At 38.2% G+C, this 21376-nt stretch overlaps 1 protein-coding gene and 1 pseudogene across 5 annotated transcripts in view; one reads left to right on the forward strand and one right to left on the reverse strand.

Annotated features, from left to right (window-relative positions):
* Positions 1-21376, reverse strand: part of CTDSPL2 (CTD small phosphatase like 2) — a 76233-nt gene that overhangs the window by 25272 nt on the left and 29585 nt on the right. For 4 of the 5 annotated variants that reach the window (XR_011465730.1, XM_070378339.1, XM_070378338.1 and 1 more), the window contains exons 3-5: positions 7861-7999; positions 6139-6288; positions 1999-2214 (exon numbers count right to left, since the gene is read on the reverse strand). Coding sequence is in view for 4 of the 5 variants with exons in the window: in XM_070378339.1 (XP_070234440.1) it covers positions 1999-2214; positions 6139-6288; positions 7861-7999 (505 nt within the window). In the remaining variant the exon portion in view is untranslated. The remainder of the gene's footprint in view (positions 1-1998; positions 2215-6138; positions 6289-7860; positions 8000-21376) is intronic. The other variant, XM_070378341.1, reaches the window with a different exon arrangement.
* LOC138989642 (U2 spliceosomal RNA) lies at positions 16535-16675 on the forward strand (annotated as a pseudogene).

The raw sequence follows: 21376 nt of genomic DNA on the forward strand, positions 1-21376 counted from the left end.
GAACCAGAAAGCAGATCTTTACCAGACACTGAATCTGTTGGGGTTTTGGTCTTAGATTTCCTAAACTCCTGAACTATGAGATATATTTGTTGTTTATATGTCACCTAGTCTAATGGTAGTCTGTTATTACAATAGCCTGAAAGAACTAATGGGCCGCAACAGAAATTGCTGTGAGCTACCTACAGGGATGGAATGGTGGTGGTTGAGTCACTAAGTCGTGTCCGACTCTTGCGACCCCATAGACTGCATGTAGCCTGCTAGGTTCCTCTGTCCATGGGATTCTCCAGGCAAGAATAGTGGAGTGCTTGTCATTTCCTTCTCCAGGGGATCTTACCGACCTAGGAATTAACCTGGGTCGCCTGCATCACAGGCAGATTCTTAACCGACTGAGCTATGAGGGAAGCCCCAGGAATGGAATACTGGTGGATAATAGCCTTTCAGGACAAAAACTTTTTTTTTTTTTTAAACTATTTTCATGTATTAATACCTTCTCAGAGTCAATACAGTGTGTATGCTCAATAAATGACAACAGATGTAAGGCAGAATTTTGTTCACCTCCGACAACTTTATGCCAGTTAATGGTTCATAAGCACAAAGGGACAAAAAAGAAAACACACCTTCTGCCACTTCACTGCTTCACGTTCTTATTACCCGCAGAAAAAGGGGGAGAGGGAGGGTTCATAGTGTTCAAACACCTCATGCTAAAGCATTTTTCACATTTCATCTCAGTCTCCAAAGCTCTAAATTATTATTGCCATTTTAAAGCTAATAAAACCACCTCAGAGAGCTCAGGTTATCTAAAGTCACACAGCTACGTAAACGGTGCAGCCAGCCTCCTTCCTTCTTGCTCTCTTTGGCGACCTTCCTGAAGCTGAGGGAAAGCCACGCTTCTGCCACTCATGCTCATCTTTTAAGGTCAGCAGGACTTTCACTTGTTTTCCTCTCCTAATCCTCCCAAAGGAACTGCAACATGCCACCTCCACATTTCGCTCATTTATTTGTAACAGCACTCATCACACTGTGTAGTAATTTTTGTGTATACCTGGCTCATCTATTAAATCATATACTCTTCAGGGTCAATGAGCATATCTTATTCATCTTTATAAACAGTGTCCATCACAAAAAGCAGGTGTTCAATTATACAAGTGTTCAAGGAACAAATAATGAATGGGAAATGGAGTAAATCTTACTATTCCCCACTAGAAACTAAAGTTTTAGAAATCCCTTCTGTCGCCATAGTTGTCAGAAAAAATAAGTACAAAGGTTAATAAAGAACCACAAAAACAGAAAAATGTCAAACAAAAAGTCAAGAGCCTTGGCTTCAGTCTGTATCTTATCATTCACAAGCCTGTAACACGGGGGAAAGCAATCAGCATTAAATGACGGGTCAACATTAAGGTCATCTACAAGTCTTATCCACCCAGGAATAAATTATGTGCATAATTCATGCTGATTTGCTTGTTAAGTTCAGTATTACTCTTAAGTTAGGTAATATATGCTGACCCCACATGGTTCTATATTTCCAACTGGCTCAGGGACCTACCAGTTATGGTAGGCCTTTCAAGGGATCCAGACTGGGCTGCAAAGTCTGTATACAGAAAGACCTGAGAACAGAAGTTTCTTCTTTGGGGATGTTATCCATATATGAAACAAATCTGAAGGTATGAGATTACCTCTACACAGGAACTTCAGATCTTAAGTAAAACTCATGCATTTCTAATAAATATGTTCATAAATGTAAGCATATTATTTTGTTAGCTGTGTTAGATTTAGATTGGTACAAATAATTAAACTGTAAGTGACTAAAATGGTAAAATAACCTTTAAAAAATTCAATTTCAAAATGACTAGATTTGGGAGGAAACGCTTTATTTCCAATTTTATTAATTTCAAGGAAGAAAAATTTATGCATTTAATCTGCCTATTTAAGAAAAAATATGAAGTACTGCATTTTTACAAACTATTTATGAAAATGTATAAGAAAAAAAATATTTTTCACCTGTAAGGGGTGGTATATCACGATTAACTGTTTCCTCTGCTTCTTCTAAACCATTATTTATTGATGGCCTCACTTGAACCGCTTGATTTGAGTAAGCTGCTCCATTAGCTGATGTAGTAGTACTGGTAGTGATCTCATCCACCTGTTCCATATCAAGCTGCTTTACTATCTCCTCAGCTTCCACAGCCTGTCCTGGGGAATCGGATCCTGATGTTCCTGAAATTATGATTCAGTGTACATTAATCATTACTTAACAGCTCATAGTGGGAGAGGAAAGACAGAGACAAATTTAAAATGAGTAATAAATAAGCTTTAGAGACAAATGCACAGTATAGTGAATATAGACAACACTACTGAAATCATCAAACCTGCTAAGAGATTAGAAGTCAATTAATCCAACCACTAAAAAAAATAATTATATAATATAATAGCACATGCTAATCATCACTATGATGATCATAGTTCAGTTCAGTTGCTCAGTTGTGTCCGACTCTTTGTGACCCCATGAACCGCAGCACGCCAGGCCTCCCTGTCCATCACCAGCTCCTGGAGTTTACCCAAACTCATGTCCATCGAGTCGGTGATGCCATCCAACCATCTCATTCTCTGTCGTCCCCTTCTCCTCCTGCCCTCAATCTTTCTCAGCATCAGGGTCTTTCCCAATGAGTCAACTCTTCACATCAGGTGGCCAAAGTACTGGAGTTTCAGCTTCAACATCAGTCCTTCCAATGAACACCCAGGACTGGTCTCCTTTAGGATGGACTGGTTGGATCTCCTTGCAGTCCAAGGGACTCTCAAGTCTCCAACACCACAGTTCAAAAGCATCAATTCTTCGGCGCTCAGCTTTATGGTCCAACTCTCACATCCATACATGACTACTGGAAAAACCATAGCCTTGACTAGATGGATCTTTATCAGCAAAGTAATATCTCTGCCTTTTAATATGCTATCTAAGGTTAGTCATAGCTTTTCTTCCAAGGAGCAAGCGTCTTTTAATTTTATGGCTACAGTCACCATCTGCAGTGATTTGGGAGCCCCCCAAAATAAAGTCTCTCACTGTTTCCATTGTTTCCCCATCTATTTGCCATGAAGTGATGGGACTGGATGCCATGATCTTAGTTTTCTGAATGTTGAGTTTTAAGCTAGCTGATTGTGTAATCAGCTGATGATCACAGGACAATATATAAATTGTAAGATCAACACATTGTACAACTTGAAATTTTCACAATGTTATATGTCAGATATATTTAATAAAAATAAAAATTCATCAATATTTAGAAAAACTAACTGGAACAGAAACAAAGCCAAGGACACCATTATTCAGTGAGTCTTCACTGGACATTTCAAACAATAAGGAATAAAGACTATTATAAGCTAGAGTGGTATTTGTGAACAGTTTTTCTTAAGAGTAGCTTAAGCTATTTCAAATAGCTTAGAAATACCCATGTATAGTTAAATGAGTCAATTCAGAACTTTAAAATATTTTATTGATATAATTAACTGATTTAATACTTTATATAATGTGATTACCAACTGAGCATTAGCTAAAACCTCTATCCTGCCACATAATTATTTCTTTTTTGTGGTAAGAACATTTACGATCTAGTCTCTTAGCAACTTTGAAGTATCAATATATACTGTTGACTTCTGAACAACACAGGGGCTGGGGCTGGAGGCACTGAACCCCATGCAGTCAGAAACCTGAGAATAATTTTACAGTGAGCCCTGTGCATCCACAGTTCCAAATCCTCAGATTCAACCAACCAGACTGTGTACTACTGTAGTATTTATATTGAAAACAATCCTTGTATAAGTGGACCTATACAGTTCAAACCCATGTTGTTCAAGGGTCAAGTGTAATACAGTATTGCTGACCACAGAACTTCTTTTCATTAAAGTAAGTGTTGTTTATTAAGGGCCTACTACATGTTGGGCAATACACACATACACACTTTTCCACTATCCTCAAACAGCTTCTGATTTTTTAAAACGAGAGATAGTTCTCTAAAAATGAGTCAACTGTTTCCGTAACCATAAGAAGCTTTTTATTCCAAGGTACAGGAACAATTTCTCAACAAGACTCCACCTCGTTAACCAAGAAGCCAACTTCCTCGTCACGCTCACCCATCACTGAGACGAACCCGCTGCCCAGTCTTTCTCCCACTGTGGACTGACCGACCCCAACTCTCCCTTTCCTTCTGGAACCCTCCAAGTATCATTTTCAACAACAGAATGAACCTCCAGTAACTCTCAACTTTCTCAAAGGATATTCTTTCTCCCTCCACTGCCTTAATTTTAACCTCTTTCAAAAAAAAAGTCTCTCTTCCTATTACCCTTCCCTGAAAGCTGTGTGCCGTCTCATACTTGTTACTCAATCAGAATTCATCTACCTCCATTGCTGCTGCCAGATCACTGGTTTTTCCCTAATGTGTAAAAATGTTTGCTCCTCTGAGACTGATGTCACCTGACTACCCAATTCTTCTCTTATCCCCGGTGCTGTCACCTACCACCTACTGCCAGCATCCTCTTAATCACAGAGCCATCTAACACCTAGCTACAAGTTTACTGCTCTATTAAATACCTATAGAGTTGTTGTTATAGGAGATGTCAGCGACTCATCCAATAACCAACCTCAAAGGTCTTGCCCTCTTCGGCTCTATCTACCCTTGTGATGCTCTTTAGTAGTTACTACCATGGCCACAGCCTGGACACTATCACTGAGAAACCATTCCCCTCTGAAACCTAAAATTCAAATAATTAATCTCCTACAACAACCTCCTAATCTTCTAATTAGCGTCTCTCTCATGTATTTCTATTACATGTGATCTTCATGTCTGATAAAAACCAGTCTCTTTATCCAAACGCACCTCTCAGTGGCTTCCTCCCCACCTGCCTCACCTAGTTAGCCTTCATGCTGCATCATTTAAACCACTCTCATGCCAGCAGCCTCTGTCCTTGCTTCCTTGTCTTTCCACTGTCATTCACCATAGAAATCCCTCTTGAATCAATCTGACAGATTTCTCAGGCACTAGACCCAGCCTGGGATAGGCAACAATACAATTATAAATAAATTTTGAAAAGAAATGTCTAGGGTATATTGGGTTAAATTCAAAGGTAGGGTTTTTTGGGGGGTGGTTTTTTTCTTTTGGCTGCACCGTGAGGTATGTGGAATTTTAGTTTCCCAACCAGAGATCAAACCCATGTCCTCTGCTTCAGAAGCATGGAATCATACCACTGGACTGCCAGGGAAGTCCCTAAATGTAGTTTTTTGTTTTGTTTCTAGTCTAAGACTTCACAGTCCTTTAACGTGCTAATACATTTTTATGCCCGTACAGTATCTTGATTTTATAGTGTACACTGTGCCTTTTAAAAACTGCTTTATCATCCAGAAACATAATTCAAATTAGAATTTAAATAATCAGGCAACAAGTATTTAATGGCTATTTCCCATGAGCCGAATAATACATCAAACAACATGGTAGATGCAAAAATAAAGACACTACCTCTTACCCTCAAATAATTTCATGTATGAAATTAAATACTAATATTAGAAAAGATAGGACATCAGAAAATATTTGAAAAATATGTTGAGAAGGCCATTTTTTTGCCAAGGCATTATACAATGGAAATCTTAAATTCATTTGAATTAGGGTAGTTTTACTGTTTGTCTAAACTGAGGATTCTTAGAGGTGGGAAAAAAACCAAGCAAAGGATAATAAAAATAAATTGTATTACAAAAAATAACCTGGTCTCAATCCACTTAAAATATTCAACAAATTCTACTTTACTGATCTCTAGAATACAGAAAATGCTTCTCAGTTCTCTCCTGTACACACTCTAAAGATGTAAAAGTCATTCCAACACATAAAAAATAATACTTTCCATTCAGCCCTAAGTTTATCATCTAGCTTTTCAGCTAGTTAAAGCAGAGCTCATTAACTTACACAAAATTAAACATAACCTACATTTATTTCAGTCACTACAAAAAATAAAGTACATTTTAGAAACTCTGTATTTTTAATGAAGCTGAAAACAAACATAAGATGCTAACAAAAATATGCCAAAAAAAAAAAACAGACCTTTTAAAAAACCAGGAAAACAATTTTTAAGCCCAAATTATGGTTAATGATTTATATTTACCATTTTTATTTGCTGGTGAAAAAAAGTTGAAGACAGGAGAAAATATGGTCCCCAACAATGTGGTCCTTGGAGGACTGCCAGAGGAGGGGTTATCTTCCAATTTTCCGTTTTGTTTTACATGTTGATTTGTCATTTCATAACTACCAGCTTCTAAGAAAGAAACAAAAGAAAAAAGTTGCAATCTAGAAAACATAACTTTCACAAATGTGTTCTAAACCATTAAGAAACTTTTTCCCTCAAAATAATGAAAATTGATTAACATTAATTTTTAAAACCTTATTGTTTAAAGAAATCTTGAGTTAAATCACTTGCAAATCAAATGATCTTTATAATAAGTTTATTTATAATGCTTTGTAAATGCTAAATTTACTGAGTTTTTACAAAGCAGATTTATATCTGGAATTATATAGTCTGGAAGTCTTAAATTCAACATTGTTTAAAAGAAAATGAAATAAACTCTTTGTAAGTAAAGCAAGCAAGTTACACTATGAAAAACATAAATGTAAGATTCTGCCTTGGCTTATTTACATTTTGGGATGCTGTCTACTTCACAAAATTTACCCTCTATGTCTAACAAATAACAGCTAAAAAACAGAGGCAACCAGTTTTACTGAAAAAGACTACACATATAGCAGTGTCAAATGTTACTTATGGATACTGCAGCACCATTTCAGAGTACTTAGGAAGAACAGCCAGTGTTTTCCCTAAGTTTCTTATAAATAAAAAATTTAATGGGTTTTGGGAAAACGTAAGTTGGAAATGTTTAAATAAATCATCCTCAACCCTCCACAACTTTACCACATTTCTTTTCTTCTTTCTTTGCTAGAGAACTGTTAACTTGTGTATCCCTTTTCTCCCTGATGGTCAATTCTAGAGATAAATCACTGCATTAAGAGGAAAGAAGTTGAGAAAAAAAAAATCATAAAAAAACGAGGAAAGAGACTGAGGAATTATTACTACTGTTGTGTTTAAAATCGCATTGGTTAAAAGGCAGCACTCCATGCTCTAAAGTGCTATTCACGCTTTCTCTGCTTGTCCATCTTGTTCCACTCCTTTTTGATGCTGAGGAGCTTGTCAGCTCCTCAAAGGTACTGACCTAGAAGAGGGTTTATAAACAGTAACACTACTGGCTCTGGGCTGGGTAATTCTGTGTTATGGGATGTCCTGTGCACTGCATGATGTTTAACAGTATCCTGACCTTTACCTGCTAGATGCAAGAAGCAACCTCTCCACAGGCTGCGGCAAACCAAAAGGCCTCCAGACACTGAAAAATGTCCATTGGCGGACAGAGACACCCCTACTTGAGAAACACTGACCTGAGAGCTCCAAGCCGCCTCTGAGCTTTAAAATTTCATAATCCAGAAACAAATTCTTTATACACATTTCAAAAAATTTATTATATCATTCATAACATATTATATATAACATATATTATTCATATATATTATTATTCATAATAAAAATTATTACTGCTTTAAGAAATTTCATATATATTTTCCTGCCAAACAGTATAAAGCTAGTTGCTCTGCCTTTAACTGTCACTTTAGCTCATCAAAGTAGATGTGTATATTAGGAAGGTAAATTTCTATTTACTTCATGCTATTCATACTTAATACAAAGATTATAAAAAGGCAGAAATGGCTCAAAGTAGATTTTTTTAAAACAGAGAAAAAACATATCAAGTGATCTCTGCTTAAAAGCAACAGGTAAACATTAACAAACCTCCATTTACTTGACTTTTCCGTCTTACTCGAGATATCTGTTTGTTAGGCTTTTCTCCTGCTCTTGGTGTTGATGTGATCAAATTATTATCTATATCACGTTCAATTCTACTCCGTTTTGAAGGATTTTCTCTCTCTTCCTTAAGATATAAGAGGAAAAAACATGCATTGAACAGAGTCATTCTGCTGGATAGGTCACATTTTTTGGGGCCACTCTGCAACTTCCTGGATCTTAGTTCCCCAATCAGGAACTGAACCTAGGCCACAGTGATGCAAGCGCCAAGTCCTAACCACTGGGCCACCAGGGAATTCTCTACATGTCACACACTTTTAAAATGATAAAATGTGTTCACTACATTATTTACAACAGCCAATGTTATCTGTTATCAACTGATGGACACTTAGGTTGTGTCCATATCTTGGCTATTAGAGATAATGCAGTGAATATAGATGCATGTACACAAACAACGGAATATTATTCAGCCATAAAAAAATGAACTCCTGTCACTAGTGACAACATGGATGAACCTAACAGGCATTTCATTAAGTAAAAAAAGTCAGACAGAGAAAGACTTATACCATATGATCTCACTTACATGTGGAATTAAAAACCAAGAACAAATGAAAAACACCAAGCTCACAGAGGGCAGACTGGCGGTTGCCAGAGGCAGGGGGATGGGGATGAAGGAAGTGGATGACAAGTATCATCAAAGGGTACAGAGGGTGATAAAATACTGCGAGTCACCGTGACACAGCGCACAGCATGGCGACCACGCGTGCACACTGCACTGCACACGTGAAAGCTGCCGTTACAACACCATGGTGTAAAGTTAAAAAATAAGATAAAATAAATTTAAAAAAAAAGAGTAAAGCTTCAAAGTTTTGATCACAAGAAAAATTCTGTAACCAAGAATGGTGACAGATATTAATTCGACTTATTGTGGTGATCATTTTGCAATATATAAAAATACTGAGTCAGGCTATATGCCTGAAACTAATATATGTCACTTCTCTCAGATTTTTAAGAAGATAAAATATGTTGTAAAAGCTTTATTCTCTTTTCTTCGTATCAAGGAGAAACAAACAGAAATATCTAACAACAGAAGAAAACAGAAAAAAATCTGACAAGAGTCATGAAAGTATTCATTAATGTCATTATACTACACAAACACCTCACAATTACTCACAAGAACAGGGGTCATTTCCTCGAGTGAACCCCACCGGAATCTGCTGGCATATTACATATAACCAAAAATGACATAAAAATAACAGGGCTTGTCCACCGCTATCCATCTAATGCCAACCTCAATCTTCAAAAGGTCCCAATCAACACTAAGGAGTCTATTCTTTAACAAAGTTCTCTATTAGTTTCCTTATGTGGGGCAAATCTACATTACCAGTTTACACTATTTTGTAATACAGAGTTACGATCAGATGAGTCGCTCAGTCGTGTCCGACTCTTTGGGACCCCATGAATCGCAGCACGCCAGGCCTCCCAGAGTTCACTCAGACTCACGTCCATCGAGTCAGTGATGCCATCCAGCCATATCTCACCCTCTGTCGTCCCCTTCTCCTCCTGCCCCCAATCCCCCCCAGCATCAGAGTCTTTTCCAATGAGTCAACTCTTCGCATGAGGTGGCCAAAGTACTGGAGTTTCAGCTTTAGCATCAGTCCTTCCAAAGAAATCCCAGGGCTGATCTCCTTCAGAATGGACTGGTTGGATCTCCTTGCAGTCCAAGGGACTCTCAAGAGTCTTCTCCACAGAGTTATGATAGTTTGACTTAAAGATTTTCTGACTTTTACAAGTCAGAATGTGAAAGCAACTGTGCTTTGGAGTCTGTTTTTTCCCCCGGAGTCTGTTTTGGAGTCTGTTTTTTCCCCTGACCAGCAACATGCAGGCACTCCGCTCTCATGTGATGTTGGGCTATAGCCAGCCACTTGATCACGATCACTCACAACATTCTGTATCCATACAGCCATTTTCACTTTCAGTACAGTATTCAGTAAGTCAAATAAGATATTCAACACTTAAAAAGTGTTACAAGCATGTTAAAGGTAGGCTAGGATAAGCTATGATGTCAGGCAGCTGCTGCTAAGTCGCTTCAGTCGTGTCCGACTCTGTGCAACCCCACAGACATCAGCCCACCAGGCTCCCCTGTCCCTGGGATTCTCCAGGCAAGAACACTGGAGTGGGTTGCCATTTCCTTCTCCAATGCATGAAGGTGAAAAGTGAAAGTGAAGTCACTCAGTCGTGTCCGACTCTTAGCAACCCCATGGACTGCAGCCTACCTGGCTCCTCCGTCCATGGATTTTCCAGGCAAGAACGCTGGAGTGGGTGCCATCGCCTTCTCCGGATGTCAGGTAGGTTAAGTGTACTAAGTGCGTTTTCAGCTTACATTTTCAATTTACAATGGGTTTATCAGGACATAACCCCACCATAAATTAAGGAAGATCTGTATTACCGACTAAAATAGTATACTCCATGCAATAACCTGAATTTTTTCCATCTGTACCTCCATTTTTTTGTCATTAGTACAATTCTTCCAGTCATCTCCTACATGAGCAATTTTCTTACATTACTGTAATACTGGCCTATAATTTCTTGCTGTTTCAATGAAAGTACCTGAAATCTTCTGTTAAGGATTAGATTTTTCCACAGCAAATAATAATATACTATTGTGCATTTTCTAAAAGTTGAATATTATTTTACTGTCTCCGAAACAAACTTTGGTATTGCAAATAGCCAAAATTACAATTCCACAATTCCCTATCTGGATCAAAATGAAAAAAGATAATACTGCAAATATCACTCAATATAGAATTTTACTTTTCTCACCAGTTTCTCTAATTTTAGGTAAGTTCACCAAGACAATCTCCTTAGCACAAAATACTGTGTCAGTGACCCACAATGTAATTCCTCTACTGTTTACTATTCCCCTGCACTTAAAAATGACGACCAGGAAGCCTCGAATCCGAAACACTGGGTCTTCATTACAGAGGGGCTCTTATCATAAAGTCCTCAAGAACAGAAATAATGCTGCAAAGCCTTATTACACTTACTACTCTAAGCTACAGCATTTTCTTGAAGAAGTCTCTTAGTACATCTGCTATAATGTAAATACATACATGCATTCCTGGAAAATTTTCACTCTGCAACCCTGAAAATAACAAGGTTTATGGGGAAAAATGGGTCCACGAGGGTAGAGAAGGGTACATGGGAGGCAGATCAGCCAAAGCCCCTGTAAATCTGTAACCACAGCACTAAGAAAACCAATGATGGGGACTTCCAGAAATGACCTGCACGCCCCAGGTGAGCAGCTAAAATGCTACCTCAGAGTTTAATAAAAGGGATTTAAAACAGAAGTAAAAACAAAGGTTTATGGGAGCTGAAAAGTGGAGCTTTAAGGCAGGAAGACTGCAAACACGGACACGAAAGGAAATGCAAACTGCCAGATGAGGACAGGCGTCCATGACAGACCAGGGGGCTACATCTCCAGGAGAGAGTCCCTGATACAGGTCACTAGTTTTAATTAAAAACTGTGTGTAGGATAAAATTCCACCACCATTATACAGGATTCCCTTGTCCAGTTTAGAAAAAAATCATACATAAACCAAAACCCACTCATGTTATATTGAAACTATCTCCCTATTTAACAATATAAATCAACATTAACGTATAAGAGCTAACAGACATCCCCGGCAGCTCAGTGGTAAAGAATCCACCTGCAACGAAGGAGATGAGAGTTCGATCCCTGGGTCGGGAAGATCCCCTGGAGAAGGAAATAGCAACTCACTCCAGGATTCTTGCCTGGGAAATCCCACGGACAGAGGAGCCTGGTGGGCTACAGTCCATGGGGTTGCAAAAGAGCCAGACACGACTGAGTGACTAAACAGCAGCACATAAGCTAACTGTTAGTGTGGAGGTACCACACATACAGCAGAAACAGCTATACTGTGGTCAGTTGAGAATACATTCAAATACTTCAGTTTACATCTCTAAAGAGAAATAGAAAACTATTAAGATCAGGGTTAAACTTCTGCAGTCACTGACAATAATATTCTATTCTTCAGAATAAAGCATTTAAATGTCTGATGAAGCTTCAATTCTGAAATTTGTCACCAAATCCTCATCTTTTTTAAACACTCATGTATATAATTTGGGGGCATTTTTGGATATAGGATGCGTTTTAGAAGAGGAACTAGGAAAAATAACATTTCTACATTACTGTACAGGTTATTTAAAAATTTTTTAATAACCCTACGATGTCTTTTCTGGAATCTTCATTTTTCAAAGCTGCCTCTAAGACATGCTTTTAAGGGGAAAGCTTGGGAAGGTAGCATTCTTAAATCTCTGAATCCCAAAGGAAATACAGAGAACTAAAGAAGCAACAAAAACCCAAGAGCACATTTATAACAAAACCAGGAAACAAGGTTTCTCCCCCAACTCCAAGCAGATGAGGACAAACCAACAGCTGTAATACTGAAGGAATCATCTTTATCAGTGCTGGAGAAAGCAAAGCAATGTAACACAGAACGGGACCCATCTGAGGCCAGGAGAAGCCACCCCAAATTGCCAACACGGTAGGTATTCAGTGGAGAGCACGGCAGGCCAGTCTGACGACAGCAGATGAAACGGGGTAGAGGACACTGCTGCTCAATCCAATAGCAAAGGGATCCACAACTGAAATGGGAGCAGTGTAGCTCCTAGGAACTCTTGACACCGACCAACTACAGCTCTCTTCAGAACAGAGCTGCATATGAAGGGAAACTGCTAGGAATGGAATCGAAATTTCATTGCAAAAAAAGGCACAACAGAAAAGCAAAGAAAAGTTCCAGATAAACAATGAATAGGGATAAAGAAGGCTTCCTAGGTGGCTCAGTGGTAAAGAATCCACCTGCCAAGCAAGAGACTCAGGTTCAATCCCTGGGTCAGGAAGATCCCCTGGAAAAGGAAATGGCAACCCACTCCAGTATTCTTGCCTGGAGAATTCCATGGACAGAGGAGCCTGGCAGGCTACAGTCCATGGGGTTGCAAAAGAGTCAGACACAACTTATCAACTAAACAAAAATAAACAGGAATAAACATATAGCAAAACTCGAAACGCAATCATTGTATTTTTAACACTATTCAAAAACAACAAAATTGATTAGAAAAGATACCCCGAACCATACAATCTTCTAAAAATTTAGAAAAACTCATGTAAGAATGAGAGAAAAGAAAGCATAGATCTCAAATTCCACACAAAATCATTGTAATAAAATGTTGCTTAGTAGCTAAGTCTGTCCTTCTCTTTTGCAACTCCATGGACTGTAGCTGCCAGACTCCTCTGTCCATGGGATTTCCCAGGCAAGAATACTGGACTGGGTTGCCATTTCCTTCTCCAGGGACCTTCCCAACCCAGGGATCCAACCTGTGTCTCCTGCATTTGCAGGCAGATTCTTTACCACTGAGGTACCTGGGAAGCCCATAATAAAACACAGGAGAAGTAAAAGAAAGCATCTCGGAAAAATATGCGTGAGAGAGCCTTCCCTGGCTGTCCAGTGGTTAAGATTGCATGTTTCCACTGTAAGGGGTGGGGGGCTGATCCCTGGTCAAGAAACTAAGAGCCCTGTGGTGCAAACTCCCCCCAAAATGCATTAAGAGAACAGATTAAAATTAGATCTTTATTTCAAAAAAGACAAATAACATTAAGAAAGTGATATGACACATACATCAGAGTTAGAAAAAACTCACTAATGAAAAGACAGAACAAAATAGAAATAAAAGAGAAAAATATTTTAGAAATAAAGACTAGGATAGACATAAAAGTTAGTAAACAGGATAGACTATGTGCCTTTATGAGAATTAGACGGTAAAATAGAGGGGAGGGGAGGTTAAGACATCAAAATGTAACAAATACTGAGGAAGATCCGACAGACAGAAAACAGTAAGTGGTCCCTGAGCAGGAAGCCAGAGCCAAGAACAAGGCGGAAGAATGAGCATCATGAAGTTTTCCTCAAATGAAACATCTGAAATTACATACTCAAAGAGTACACGGGCCGTTTTTTTTTTTTGGTCTGTGTGACTCAGCTTCACAGTCCTCGAAGTCCCCACCAGGGACTGAATCGGGCTCACGGCAGGGAGGGCTCAGTTCTCACCTAAGCACTAGGCTGCGGGGCTCTGAGAGTGCACCGTTGGACCACAGCCGTAAACCCAGAAAAACGACAAGACAGGCCCTAAACTTACCACAAGTTAAAGAAAAAAATCCTTTGGAGAACAAGGAAAAATGTTCGTTTAAAAAGAGAAAATTAGACTGTCATCAAACTTTGAAAGCAGTGCATTTAATGCTAGAAGAAAATGGAATAACACTTTTAAAAATCAAGAAGAGAAACTGTGAGACAAGGATATCATATGCAGTAAAAGTGGTTTTAAAGCACAGAACTCAGAATATTGTTTCTGTGTCTGCTTCATGTGGCATCTACCAAAAAATGACTACAGACAACAACCAGAGGGCTGGGGAAAGCATTAAACACGCTGAACGCACACAGGACCTGTGCAAGATGAACGAGGGTTAGAGATCACGTGTAATGGCTACAGGCTCAGAACATATACACGACAGTAAAAACTGGTAAGAGATATAAATTTTAAAAATTGTTCACTTTAAAGACATTCTGAGTAAAGCTGACAGAATTCATTTTTAGCTGGTAAGAAATAACAAATGAAGTTATCTAGGCATAAAAGAAATAATACCAGATGGGATTCTAAATCTGCAATAAGGAATGGATACCACTAAGGCAAACATGAGTAAATTCAAAAGATCTTTGTGTTCAATAGTTCTAATATGGTCTTTCTAGCTGTCTTCAACACTGATACCTGCTACAATCTCTGCAGCCTCATTATAATCCAATAAAGTATTCTCAAGTCTCCGAGCTGCTTCTCTCTCTCTCTACATATATATATGGAAACACAATAAAGGTACTCTCATTGCTTTGCAATATTATTAAATTTGGTCTTCAAAATTTACTCTAAAGTTATTTTAGAATTTAGTAATTCTTTAAATAAAATTTATAATTTATAATTAAGAATGGATTACTGGGTTGAAAAAGGGAGCTGGGCGATCTGTGATTTCAATCCACCACTCTTAGTGATGAAACTGACATAAACTTCTATAGCTCATGAAAGGAGGAAATGCACTCCAAGGGAACTAAATACAACTGTAAATCACAAATGAAAATAAGATAAAGTTAGTGTCCCTTTGGCTTCAAAATTGTCTTATGCAACAGAACATATTCAAATAGAATTATAGTGCCAATTCAGTTGCACTGTCGTTTGAGAACAATCATTCAGTTTTTAAAAAAGAAACTATTTTAGATGTACAGGATGAAATCTTTAAAAGCCAAAATAGTTATAGCCTTTCAAACTTAAATTGCAAAACCCAATGAGGTGTCTCAGAAACAAAGTTGGTTATATTGCTTTGGCTGAAAAAAGGTATATACTTCTGAGAGACTTACAAACTCTTACACAGGAGTTAGTGCTGAAAACCTACTAAGTCAGTAAAAGAAACAAGCAGAGGCTTTCCTGGTGGTCCGGTGATTAAGAGTCCATCTGCCAATGCAGGAAACTGGTTCGATACTGATCCGGGAAGATCCCATGTGCCGTGGAGCAACTAATCTCCTCGGCCACAACAACTGAGCTCTACAGCCTGTGCTCTACAAGAGGAGAAGCCACCGCAATGAGAAGCCCAAGAGCCGCAACAGAGACTGGCCCCTCCTGCCACAACCAGAGAAAGCCTGCGCGCAGCACCATCAAACATAGACAGACAGACTAGCAGGCAAGTAAGAAAGAAAGAAACAGACGTTTCCACTTTCTAGTGATAAAGTAAATCACTGGGAGACTTAACTGTGAACACAGAAAATGAGCTAACACTGGTATGTGACTTGTACTTGTCTGCTGCTTCAGTCGTGTCCGACTCTGTGCGACCCCACAGATGGCAGCCCACGAGGCTCCCCGGTCCCTGGGATTCTCCAGGCAAGAACACTGGAGTGGGTTGCCATTTCCTTCTCCAATGCATGAAAGTGAAAAGTGAAAGGGAAAAAAAAATTTTTTTTTAAAAAAAGAAAAGTGAAAGGGAAGTCGCTCAGTCTTGTCCGACCCTTCGCGACCCCATGGACTGCAGCGCACCAGGCTCCTCAATCCATGGGATTTTCCAGGCAAGAGTGCTGGAGTAGGGTGCCATTGCCTTCTCCGTATCTGATACTAGTATCAACTAATCATCAAAGATCTTCTTTACCATGAATGCACGGTAACAAACACAAGTGAATTAATTTTTTGCATCTCAGTTTATCCTGGAACAACCGTGTCAATGTCTGTGATGACTATTTTGTGATGCAAAATAAAAAAAAAAGGTTTATGATTACTGCCACCTTAGCACAAATCAAAACGTGGACACCCAAAGTTATTGTATTTTTCACAGCCATGCACTTGCATGGGGGAAAAAAGTCAGCTACACTTAAGAATGTCCCTGATGAAGCTGTAAAATTAATTAAATCTCAACCCTTAAATACGTGTTAAATCCTACATGACAAGATGGGAAGCACACAAACGCTTCTGCTGCACACTGTGCTTCCACAGTCATCTTGAGGAAAAGCATCTGACTGACTGTTGAGTTGTAAGCTGAATTAGATCACTTTTTTTGATCACTTCTCGGCCTTTTGGCTAAGATCAAGTGTAGATCACTTTTTCTGATAGAAAACTATCTTCACTTGAAGCAGTTTATTTTCTGAAAAATGAACAAAGCAACTCAAGAAAAAACTAATACATTTTGTTGCGAACAATAAAATTTGAGCGTTCAGCTAAAAACTGGGATTTTAGGAAACCTGGACAACGCATTGTAAGACTCAAGAGTTTCCCAATATTGTTCTATTGAGATCAGTGGGGTTGTTCAGAAATGTGATTTCTAAACATTAAATAAATAATGAAATATGTCAATATGGATACATATGTGGAAGATTTACATAATAAAGCAAACCATTATTTTCCCAACCAAAAAAACAGTACATGATGTTACAAAATCAGATGTAGGTAAAAAGATTCATTGCAAGTACAAGACAGACCAATAAAAAGATCACTGTCGAGCTTTCTTTCAAAGTCAATATTGGAACAAGAACTTAAGATACCACACCACTTGTCAAGTTTTGGTATAAAATCTGCAATTATCTAAAAAGTATATTAAAAGACTCTTTCGTTTTCTAAATACATGTATAATTTTCTTTTTGTGTGTCAATGATAACCACAAACTACGTTCTGTGAAGCGACCGTTAAAGAGGTCTATGGGGCTTCCTTGGTGGTCCAGCGGTTAAGAAACCTGCCTTGCAATGCGAGGGACACCGGTTCGATCCCTGGTTGCAAAGCACCACAGCTGATGAGCCCGAGCCCTACAGCCCACAAAGGGCGACTACTGAAGCCCTCGCGCCTGAGCCTGGAGTCTGTGCTCCTCAACAGAGGAAGCCCTGCAGTGAGAAGCCCACACAACTGGAGGGTGGCCCGCCCGTCGCAGCCGGAGGAGGCCCCTGCATGGCCATAACGAGCCAGCACAGCCAAAAATAAACTTTAAAAGAGAGAAAACGTTAAAGGAAAAAGGGGTTTATAAAACTGTAAATATTGTCCTGTTTCCCACTAATTCCCTTTTTCTTTAGCAAATAGTTAAAATATTAATTGTACCAACATCAACATGTAATGGGTTTAGAATTAAAATTTTGATATTTTCAAAATTCCTCAGTTAGTATCTAATGAGATATAGATAGATATTATCCCCATAAACAAAAAGTTCTTTAGGGTTTCTAATAATTTATAAGATGGTAAAGGATCCTAAGTTCAAAAAGTTTAAGAACCACTTGCTTAAGAGGGACCACTAATGAATTCACAAGACAAAATGTAAAAATTCACTCCCAATAAATGGGGAGAAAATTTGACCTGGAAGGGAAAGCTGCCAAGTGGCAGTCAAAGGGTACAGAGTTTCTTTAGGGGAGGATATAAATGGTTTAAAATTAACTGTGGTAATGACTGCATAACTCTGTGCATATATTAAAGCCTACTGAATTGGGCGAGTTTTACGCCATGTAAATCGTATCTCCATAATGTTACACTATATGTATCTATCATATAATCCAACAATATCAATCTTAGTTATTCACCCAGGTTTAACATAAACAAATGTCCACACATGGATTCAAAACAGAAACATTCACAGCAACTTCGTTCACAACAGCCAAAACCCAGAAATATCTCAAGTGGCTAACAAGTCACGGTATGTGGTGCGTGCGTGCCAAGTCACTTCAGTCGTGTCCGTCGCTTTGCGATCCTATGGACGGCAGCCGGCCAGGGTCCCCTGTCCACGGGATTCTCCAGGCAAGAACACCGGAGTGGGTTGCCATGCCCTCCTCCAGGGGATCTTCCCGACCCAGGGACTGAACTTGCAGGATGTCTACTGCATTAGCAGGAAGGCTCTTTACCACTAGCACCACCTGGGAAGTCCTGTGGTATGTGGTATACTCACACAATAGAATACTGTTTGGAGCACAGGAGAGAGAAGGGGTAAATTACAGATACATGCAGGAACACAAATGAATCTAAAAACTTTACGATGAATGAAGGAAGCAAGACATGTTATATGCATAGTAACTTTAGGGAAGACTTATACAATCTATAATAACAGAAGATCAATGGTTGTCTAGGATGATGCTGAGATGGTCTGCAATACTCCAAGGATACTTTTTAGTCATGGGTGTATAATTCTGTTAAAATTCATGAAAACATATAATTTAAATCAGTGTGTCTTACTATGTTTCATTATACCCCATAAAATTAATTGTTAAAAAGTCAACGGAGATAAAGTACAATTCTTTTTTTTTTTTTTAAAGTAGAATCCTAAAGATAACTAGTTCATCAAAAAGAAGGCAAGATGAAACAGAGTAAAAAATAACAAATGGGATAAATACAGAATAAATTACAGGATGGGAAACTAAAGCGTCTGCCTACAGTGCGGGAGACCCGGGTTCGATCCCTGGGTCAGGAAGATCCCCTGGAGAAGGAAATGGCACCCCACTCCAGTATTCGTGCCTGGAAAATCCCATGGACGGAGGAGATTGGTTGGCTACTGTCCATGGGGTCACAAAGAGTCGGACACGACTGAGCGACTTCACTATCACTCACTATTAATAACTACATTAAATGTAAACAGACTAAACAAGCCAATTTAAATACAAACACATAGGGTGGGGAAAGGTGTATCAGGCAAATGATAAGAAAGAAAGCTGTGTGGTTTTATCAATATCAGGCCAAGTAAATCTCAAGGCAAACAGCAGCACCAGAGATGAGAGACATTTCACAGTGGTGGAAACTTACACCCAACACTCACAAACGTGTACGCCCCTAACAAGAGAGCTTCACAACACACGCAGTGAGAGCTGACAGAACGGAAGGTGGAGAGTTCATAATTAAGAGACGGAGACTTAAAAGAAGACACAGAGTATTTGAATACTATCAAACTATCTGATTAACTGATATTTACAGAACTGTACTAATCAATTCCAGAATGTGCATATTTTTTTCAAACACATGGGACATTTACCAAAATAGTCCATATGTTAAAAAATATCAAAAGACACCAAAGAAGTGAAGTCATACAGTACATGTTCTTAGGTCACAATAATATTAAATTAGATATAAACAATTAAAAGATATCTAATAAATGCCCAAATATCTGATCTGACAATTAAATAACGTATTTCTAAATAATCCATGGACCAAAAGGTAATAAAAATACAGTCAGAATGTATGGGAAAGCACTATTTTGAAACTGCATAGCTGTAAGTATTTGAATTAGAAAAAAACTGAAGTGTAGTATTACTGATCTAAGCAAGGGGCTGGGAAACTACAGTACAAACGCCAAGCCTAACACATTGTTTTTGTATGACCAGCAAACCAAAAGTAGTTTTTATATTTTAATATGGTGGTAGGGGGAGGTGGGAATCAAACAAATGACGCTATTTTATGACTCATGAAAATTGCATGAAAATCAAATATCAACAACCAAAGTCATACTCATTCATTTATGCATTATCTACAATGGGAGAGTCGAGTAGTAACTGCAATTTCAGACAAGACAGTCTGCAAAGACTTAAATATTACTTATCTGAAATATTTACAGAAAAAGTTTACTAATTCCTAATCTAAGTTCTCGCTTGTATAAGCTGGAAAAGTAAGAGTAAACCAAACATAAAGTAGAAAGAAATATTAAAAATAACAAGTAGAAATCAAATAGACAGTGGAAAGAAAAGAGAAAATGTACAAAGGCAGATGTTGGTTCTTTGAAAAAGTAATAAAACTGATAAAGCTCCAGTTGCAAAGGGATCAAAACAAAAACAAATTGTTCACATCACGAGTGAAAAGAAGAACATCATTATAGATCCTACAGAGATTATTAGGTTAATAGAGAAATACTGCAAAGACTTTATATCTAATAACTTGACAACTTCAACGAATAGACAGATTCCCTGGAAAACACGTATGACCAAAATTCAAACAGAAACAGAAAAGCTGAAGAAGTTCATGTGTGTTAAAGAGATCAAATTTATAGTGAAATTACCACAAAGAAATCCAAGTCACAGTCCAAAAATCCCTCTCCAGAATTCACCACTGAATTCTACTAATAATTTAAGGTTGAGACAATACTCCGTCACTACAAGCTCTTTCAGAAACAGAGAAGCAGACGGACAGTTCCTGGGTCATGATCTGATGCATAACTCTGACCCTCAGAATCTCAAAAGTATTACAAATCAAAACTACAGACCAAACCCTCATGAGCACAGACACAAAACATCTTTAAGAACAACAACAAAACACGGCAGCAAACTGTATCCAGCCATACAAGTTTAATTTTCAGTTAAAAAAATTCATGTTCTACTCCACATTAAAAGAGCAAAATCTGGAGAACATCTCAATCCAATATAATAAAATCTTACAGCAAACTAGGAACAGAAGGGAACTTCCTCAAACAGACAGAAGATAACTATGACAGACATACATACCTAATGTAAACAAACTCTCTTCCCCTAAGACCAGTAACAAGACAAATGTTTGCTTTTACCACTTCGACTAAATGTCCTAGAGGTCCTAACCAATGCAATAATGAAGAAAAAGAAATACAAGGTCTAGAAATCAGAAAAGGAAATCATATCTGGTATATAATATGATTATATATGTATAAAACCCTATGAAATCTTAAAGACTAGAATGATTAAGTAAACCTAGCAATTTTACACAGTATCCCAGTCAACACAGAAAAATTAATTATATTTATATATATTACAACAAAGTAAAAACTTTAAATGTATTATATCATTTAAAACAGCACCATAAAACATCAAATACCTGAGAACAGACCTAATTAGTATGTGTAACACCCTCACATTAGCACAAAAAAATTAAAAACACTTATATTAACACTGAGATACATCATGATCACGAACTGGCAGAC

Source organism: Bos mutus, chromosome 10 (genome assembly GCF_027580195.1).
Source record: "Bos mutus isolate GX-2022 chromosome 10, NWIPB_WYAK_1.1, whole genome shotgun sequence".
NCBI classification, from domain to species: Eukaryota; Metazoa; Chordata; class Mammalia; order Artiodactyla; family Bovidae; genus Bos; species Bos mutus.